This window comes from Scomber scombrus, chromosome 1 (genome assembly GCF_963691925.1).
Source record: "Scomber scombrus chromosome 1, fScoSco1.1, whole genome shotgun sequence".
NCBI lineage: Eukaryota > Metazoa > Chordata > Actinopteri > Scombriformes > Scombridae > Scomber > Scomber scombrus.
In genome coordinates this window covers 37,128,060-37,136,298 of record NC_084970.1, presented here as the reverse complement: position 1 = coordinate 37,136,298, position 8,239 = coordinate 37,128,060, and the positions used below count along the sequence as shown (strand labels likewise).

General features: G+C 34.7%; 1 protein-coding gene across 2 annotated transcripts; it reads left to right on the top strand.

Annotated features, from left to right (window-relative positions):
- The first annotated feature begins 1,504 nt into the window (after window positions 1-1,504).
- gtf2a2 (general transcription factor IIA, 2) lies at window positions 1,505-6,335 on the top strand. Of its 2 annotated transcripts, none has more exons than XM_062426353.1 (4): window positions 1,505-1,700; window positions 3,089-3,193; window positions 3,793-3,919; window positions 5,877-6,335. In XM_062426353.1, exons 1-4 carry the CDS (start codon window positions 1,629-1,631, stop codon window positions 5,894-5,896), a joined length of 324 nt encoding a protein of 107 aa, XP_062282337.1. In that variant the 5' UTR covers window positions 1,505-1,628; the 3' UTR covers window positions 5,897-6,335. The 2 variants fall into 2 exon arrangements, with proteins under 2 accessions (XP_062282337.1, XP_062282329.1); XM_062426345.1 differs by having other exon boundaries at window positions 3,793-3,975.
- Window positions 6,336-8,239: the final 1,904 nt, after the last annotated feature.

Here is an 8,239-nt window from a genome sequence, read left to right as displayed (position 1 = left end):
GAGTCTCTCCTGTGGACAGAAACTCTGCTGACTGAAGATCAGCTGCTGAAATCAAACATTGATTAGTCTCAGTTGACTCCGCTGTTGTTACTGTCAGGATCCAATGAGCAGCATGCAGCTCTATTCATGTTTTAATCCAATAACATTTGTCCAGCTGTGGAAGCCCACAGTGTTTTTTTGCTTCTCACATGCATTTTATCTGACTATCATCAATAAAACTATTCATGGCATAATTGTTGAAAGCATCCTCACTTTACTGACACAATGGATAATATAACAAGCTTTTTAACACATTGTTAATGATGAAACCAGTTCCAACCTTTTTGGCTTGATGTTTGAGTCAGTTTAATGAGATTATTATAAAAGATCTGATTCCAGCTTCTCAAATGTGAATATTTTCTGGTTTCTTCTGCATCATATCAGTTGTCACTAATTAATTCTGTCACCTGATGACTAAATGAAACTCGTCTGTTGTTATTTTGTGCCTGTACTCAATCAAAGACCATGTGAGAGGGAAGAGGCTCCACTCTGTAACATCACTGTACAAGTGTTTCTGTAGTCCCAACAAGTCAAACAGAGTCATCTTCTCTCTGACAGAGCACGCTGTGACATGACTGCTGTGGGCTTTATCTGCTTTATTTATACCAGAATCAGATATTTAATTTGAATCTTTATTAATTTTATACTGCATTTGTTTGTGTTAAGACATTAGACACTGGTGCATGTAAAAAGTCTGGCTTATTATTTCAAATTTAATATAAACTGAATTGTTATTCTAAATTATTTTTAGTCATTTTTGATTAAATTCATTAAGCTGCTATTGTTATTGTGTGTTAAATTACTTTTGTGATATTTAGAAGAAACACTTTATTCTATGCAGGGATCATTTGGTATGTTATTTTGATTTCTATAAATAAAAATGTTTAATGTAGAAAATGTGTCTGTTTGGTGTTTTAAAAGTGGAATAATTTTTTGTTTATTTTATTTTTATGTCAACTATTTTTTAATTTAGTATTAGTATTGTGTCAAAAGCCCTTGTTAGTTTTTGTGATATTTAATCCACTTTATACTATTTTTGTCACATAGTAGTCGACTAAAAGTCTTGGCATCTTAGTCTGATTTTAATCAAAGGGAAACCCAAAGTATTTTAGTCTAGTTTTAGGCCATGAATCTCATTTTAAATCAGTAATGTAGTAATGTGTGTCGTACTATGTGTGTAATATTTATCTGGCCTGTAGTTCTCACTCTGAAGCAGCAGGTGGCGGTAATGTCATGTGTATAATATATATATATATATCTGGCCTGTAGTTCTCACTCTGAACCAGCAGGTGGCGGTAATGTCATGTGTATAATATATATATATATATATATATATCTGGCATGTAGTTCTCACTCTGAACCAGCAGGTGGCGGTAATGTCATGTGTATAATATATATATCCGGCCTGTAGTTCTTCCTCCGCAGCAATAGGTGGCGGTAATGAGTCTTAATCAATGAAGGGAAACCAGCGCTAAAACTCAGCAGATTAAGAATCAAATAGTAAAGCAGCTCCGTTAGCTCGGTATTTAGCTCGGTGTTTGTAGGATAGTTGTTTACATTAACTGGTTATCTGTTTGCTAGCTTCCAGCATGGCTTACCAGCTGTACAGGAACACCACGCTGGGAAACAGTCTGCAGGAGAGTCTGGATGAGCTCATACAGGTGAGCAGCTGCTGCTAGCCTAGCATAGCATAGCATAGCATAGCTGCTAACTCTCATTACTCAAATTCTCACAAATTAACACAAATATCATGTTTTATTCCCTCTTTAATGTCTAAAACTGTTCATATAAGCTACTGTATTCAACCAGCATCATCTTACCAGTGAGTTAATGTAGTTAAACTGTAAATAAAACTAGAAATTTAACATTAACTCATCTTATAAAAATATGTCCAGATACGTTTAGTTCAGTTTGTCTTAAATGTGTCATAAAAAACATCATATAGGTTTTATATTAAGCATAAAGAAATATAACGAAGAATTAATAACTTATAACTCAAGTAAAGCCAATGTTTTGATGTCTAGATGATTATTTTCAGGTTAAAACTTATATAAATATAAAGTTATTTCCTTTGTTTGTGTCGAGGTTGCAAAAAAAGTCTCAAAAATTCAGTAAAATACAGTAAAAAGAACATGAATTGAATGTTGAAGGATTTAAAATGTCAGAAAATATTGATAAACAGTGACATTTATTGTTTAAAAAAAATATTTAACTGTTTATTTGATTATTAAAATACTTTTACATTTTCTAATTAACAAATAGTTGCAGATGTTTGAGGTAATTTGTTGAATAAATAAGACGACGTGCAGATTAAACCTACAGCAGATAATAAATAGAAAGGAAATTAATCTGCCAGTGTTTTGATGATCAAATAAATGTATTTTTCATATTTTTCTCACTTTTATATCTCTGTAAACTGATTATCTTTAAGTTTGGATAAAATAACACATTTGAATATATCACCTGGGCTGGGGGAATTAAAACAGGCATTTTCTTTAGTAGCTTTGGACACAATTTATATACAAAATAATAAAGAAACAAGTCATCTACACTTTGGCTAGAGGTGTGAATCACCAGAGGCTCTACGATACGATGTTATTGCGATTTTAAATATATTGCAATATTCTGCAATATTTTGCAATTCATTACCTTTTTCCACCTGCAAATTATACAAACCCCAAAGGAAAATAAATTCCAGTATTTCTATAATAAAAGATTGACACTTGGCGTCTGTGTATCGATACAATATCATCATGCAAAAATATCGTGATATTTTGCTGTATTGATTTATTCCCCCCCCTAACGTTGGCAGTCGTTCCTTATTTAGTGTCAGTTTAGAGGTGTTCAAATATTTCCCCACAAAAAACAGAGCTATTAGTGGTTTGATGAATCTGAGTGTAGAAAAGCAGAATAATTATATTTCAGTACAGTTTCTGAGTAGTTGTGTGTTTTTTTGGGATGGACTCTGTCCTGTGTGTGTCAGGTTCCTGATGTTATATTAAATTGTGTGTGTGTGTGTGTGTGTGTGTGTGTGTGTGTGTGTGTCCAGACTCAGCAGATCACTCCTCAGCTGGCTCTGCAGGTTCTCCTTCAGTTCGATAAAGCCATCAACACAGCGCTCGCCAACAGAGTCCGCAACAGAGTCAACTTCAGGGTGAGTCCACACGAAAACAAGTCAGAAAGAAGCGTCTGCTGTCTCTAAAGGTCCATTCATGCAGCGAGGATCCATGGAGACGCCCAAAATACGACCTGCACACATGTTACGTACTGTTTAACGTACTGTTTGACTCCTTTATAGAAACATTGATGACTCCTCGGCTTCATGCAGACTAATAACAGTCCTGTGTACAACAATGAAAGGTTGAAATACTCAGACTGGATTTTACTGTTCTGGGAAAAGTGGAAACCATTAACCATTCCTTCCTTCCTTCCTTACTTCTTTCTTAATCCTTCCTTCCTTCTTTTTACTGGTCCGGCCCACATGAGGTCAGATTGTTCTGTTTGTGACCGTTGAATGAAGATGTTTGACTCCTGATCTAAAGAGTATAAAAGGAGTGATACCTGTTGTCTATTGAAGCATCACGGACATTTAAATAAGTGTGTTTTGAGTCTTACATTTATGAGTGTTGCAGGTTAATTTCATTGATTGTCTTCATATAAACATTCTGACTGGATGTTTAATCGTGTTCCTGATGTGTTTGACTGTCTCTCGTCCTTTTCTTCACCGGTTTGCGTCGTGTCTCCGTCCTGCAGGGCTCTCTGAACACCTACAGGTTCTGTGACAACGTGTGGACGTTTGTTCTGAATGATGTGGAGTTCAGGGAAGTCACCGACCTGGTGAAGGTCGACAAGGTGAAGATCGTCGCCTGTGACGGAAAGAGTGAGTCGTCCTCAACGTTCGTCTGATTTTATGTTGTGCCAGGTGATGAACCGCAGGTATTTGCTCCGTTTTTATTTGATCTTTTTTAAAGAGGTGGTGGTTTTCGGTGATGCTGTTGAACTGTTTGACGTGTTTCTGTTTTAATTTTAATTTTTCTTCTTATATGAACTTTAATTCATATAAATGGTGTGACTCTGATGTGAAGATGAATCAACACCTCTTTAAATCTGTTTAAATAAAAACATAAGTTTTTATCAAGGTGTGTTTATAACTGTTTAACACTTTTTACACCAGTAAGATTGATTGATTGATTATTGTGTCATGTATATAAATCTGTTTAGCCCACATGAGATTACAAGACACCACAAATTGATACATGTCAGAGGTTAAAATACAGTGTAACAACGACAAAGACCAACAAGATTAAATAATTAGAAGCTTCCTTCATAATCACATCAACATTATCCAGCATAAATAATCAATAGAGATACGAGAATCAGACAAAGTATTAATTGAACGGTCCATCTTGCTTTCTTTTCCAGGCTTTTGCCACTAAACTTGCAGCTTAAATACGAAATCAGAACACAAAAATATTTCATGATTCATTGGAGCCGTTTGTTGGAACATTAACTCTTTTAAGTCATCATAAAATAGACAGAACAAAAAGAAAAGTTGGTCTCACTCTTCACTTTACCGAGATCACACAGCTCGCTCAATGTTTTCTTCCTGGATGTTTTTAAATCGACCGACTTCAAGAAGAATAGCAGCTCTCAACTACTAAAGATTAATGTTAATTGATGTATATTAATATATATATATTATTTATGGCTAATAAGTGAACACGTAGCAGCTGAGACGATATTTAACATCAGATCTGAGTCAGTTTTCCTCTCAGAGACGAGAAGAGAAAGTCAGAGCAAGAAAGTAAAACAACAACCATGCGTTCAGCTTTCTTAACGACTGTAGATGGAAAATAAAACCACACAGGACTAATTCACTTTATTGTAGATCAAATTTATGCTCATATTTTCTGTTACGTTCCTTAAATTAGAGCGTCTGTAAAGTTTCTCATTCAGTCCCAGAAATCACACATTTCATAACCCGTAAATATTTATTATGTTCAGTTTACAAGATCCTTAAAAAGTCTAAAATGTCTTAAATGTAGTTTTTGATATTCAAGCTCTAAAAATGTCTTGAAATTTGATTTGAATGTAATTATATTTGTTCAGTTTTGTTATTTATTATTATTATCATTATTTTCTGATTATTTAACATAAACCAACCAATCAACTTATTTATTAAAGTAAAAACTAATCAGCAGATGCAACTATAATGAAACTTATTAGTTACAGTCCTGTATAAATGACTTTAGCTCCATTTAACTAGACTACAACAGTAAAATCCTGCTTTTATATTATTATGTCTCAGAAATGTTATTATTGTATCCTTTTTAAAGAGGTTTTAAAGTCATTAAATTAGTACTTTAAAATGTGCAGATACCCTGATTCTGTTCTCAGTTAAAAAAACTCAGATTATTTTAAGAAATTACATAAATTATATTAATTATATAAACTTTATATTATATTAATCCCATCAGGATCGTTGGGGTTAGTTTTCATCTGTTAGTTTTAACACTTTGATATTTTGTGCAGACTTCAGTTCCTGTTTGATCCTTAACTTCACTCTTACACATTTTACACATTTTACACATCCTACAATAACAACAATGAGATTTAATCACATTGTCTGAACTCTTCTTCTCTCTTTTAATCATTTTCTTCCAGTTTTTTCAGCTTCTATCAGGATAAATGTGACGTTTCTGCTCACGTTGTCGCAGTGTTGTTTCACCTTTTCCTTTCCCAGTTTTTCTATAATAACCCAACAGTTTGTATATTTAACATCCGTCTGGTGTTTCTGGTCTTTAACAGTGTTTGATTTTGTCTGTTTGTACATTCAGGCTCCAACCCTGCAGAGTGACGCTTCTCTCTCTGTGTTTCGGTGTCAGATGAAGTCACAGATGGACCTGGACTGTACATATAATTTATTACAGCAGAGTCACAGAGTGTGTGTGAGAGTGTGTGAGAGTGTGTGAGAGTGTGTGAGAGTGTGTGAGAGTGTGTGAGAGTGTGTGAGAGTGTGTGAGAGTGTGTGTGAGAGTGTGTGAGTGAGAGTGTGTGAGTGAGAGTGTGTGCGTGAGAGTGTGTTTGTGTGTTTGAGTGTGAGAGTCAGAGAGAGAGTGTGTGTGCGCGTGTGCGTGTGAGTGTGTGAGTGTGTGTGTGTGTGTGAGTCAGAGTGGACCAGTCACTGTACCTGCAGCAGTTTGTTTTGGGGTTTTTTTTTATTATCAGTTTACAGGTTTTGGTTGAGTTTGCTGTAATTATTGAGCTGGATCATCTTTAATAAAAACATTATTTAAAACACAGACTCTGAGTTTGTCTCATAAAAGCTTTAAAAACTGAATATTATCTGATTTCAGCTTCTTGAAGATTCACTAAATATCTTCATATGATTTTGATCTGTTTGGAGTTTAGTTTGACTTCTTAGTTTAGTTTCATTGTCATTAAACTCAAATACACACATGTATAAATAAAGTAAATAATCCTATGTCCTTGTTCCTTATCTTTCATAATAATGCAATTAAGAATAAATCAATAAAGCAGTTTTTAAAGGTGTAGACTGAAGCTTTTGCTCTAAGACTTAAAATTAAAAACAGTCATTTGTTCACTTGAGTTTTTATTTGTAGATGATAAATGTAAAACTTGTCATAGTTGTTATTTCTGAAGGTGAATTCATTTAGTTTTGTTTTCATAATGAAAACATCAATTAATATTTTGCCTTAGTTTCTGAAATGAACACTGACAATAATAACAAGCACTTTTGGAAACCTTTCTAAGTTATGATTTAGACTTAATATCATATACACTCACTGGCTTCTTTATTAGGAAAACAGCTCTGCTATAAATTCTAGTTTATACATTTTCAGTTTTTGTTGACATTGTCAGGAAGGTGATAATTCTACTTTATGTTTATTATTGAGGTCATAGTGGGTGATGGAGGTGTATTAGGGTTCATTATATTGACTGGTGTTCATAATATTATGTCCACTCCATTAACGTACATGTTAGGAGCTAAATATTAGGAACACCAGTCAATGAAATGCAACTCAGTACATCACCACCACTCACAAATGTATAAACATCATAAAAGTTTATAGAATGATAGAAATGTATAACAGAGCTGTTGTATTGGACTGAATTAAATTGCACAGGTTTGTTGCGGTTTGAGTGTCACATTAACCTGTCACCTTCAGTACCCTGGACAGTGCCGTGGAGAGGCCGCACGCTGACTGCGTCTGCGCTCAGAGCTTATTAGGACCTGATGTGCGTCACCTGGGAGACGCCACTGAGAGAAAGCCACTCTCGCCACACAGAACTTTTCCCCCTACCCTTTCCCCTGATTTTATAGTTTTTACCTGCAACTTCGACTCCTCCTATATCCGCACCTTACAACTAATGAGTGTATATATACAGGGTTTCCATAAAGTCTCTTTACAATTTAACACATTTATTACAAAAATAGATAAATCTGTGGAAATGTAATCATTTAATAAACCTCTATATGGGCTCCATTAGTTGCATGAAGCATCAAGACGGTGCTGGATTTCTCACCATGTTGGCTGCAGCAGAGCCTCATTAATGGCATCAGTGATGTTTAGATTCAGGTCGTTGATGTCTCAAATGCAATGTGATTAAAAACTTTGATAACCACTGAGTACATAGAAGAAATCTGATTAACATATCTCATCAATTGCTTTTGTAATGTTTTTTTTTTAAGTGTGAAGAGACTTTGTGGAAACCCTGTATATGTATGTATATGTAGTAGTCTGCAAAAGGTTTAGGCACTGAGAGTAAGGTGAGGATCCTTTAGAAAATAAAGCCATTGCACTTGATATAAAGTTGAGTAAACAGCAGAAACTTAAAGTAAATCAGTGCAGATCCTCCGTGGTTGTTCCTCCATCTTTGAGACGTCACCACAGTTCTTCTTCTTCTGTGGATTTTGTGTCTCAGCTGCTTCTTGTCTCTTCATGTTAATCCCAGACTGACTCATGATGATGAGATCAGAACCATCTGATGCAGGTTTGGACTCGTTGTCATGATGCAGAATAACTGGATCAGACGCCAACATGATGGTGTTTTATTTCATTATGGAGAAGAATCTAAACATCTAAAGTGCTTCAAACTTAAACTATTAGTCAGTTAATTGATTAGCTGCCAACGTTTTAAATGAATTAGTTTCTATTTTTGATAATAAATCCTTCGT

Coding starts and splice junctions, on each gene's coding strand:
- gtf2a2 (XM_062426345.1), top strand. CDS start 1,629: ATGGCTTACCAGCTGTACAGGAACACCACGCTGGGAAACAGTCTGCAG. Junction 1,701..3,088: donor GTCTGGATGAGCTCATACAG/GTGAGCAGCTGC, acceptor GTGTGTGTCCAG/ACTCAGCAGATCACTCCTCA. Junction 3,194..3,792: donor GCAACAGAGTCAACTTCAGG/GTGAGTCCACAC, acceptor TCCGTCCTGCAG/GGCTCTCTGAACACCTACAG.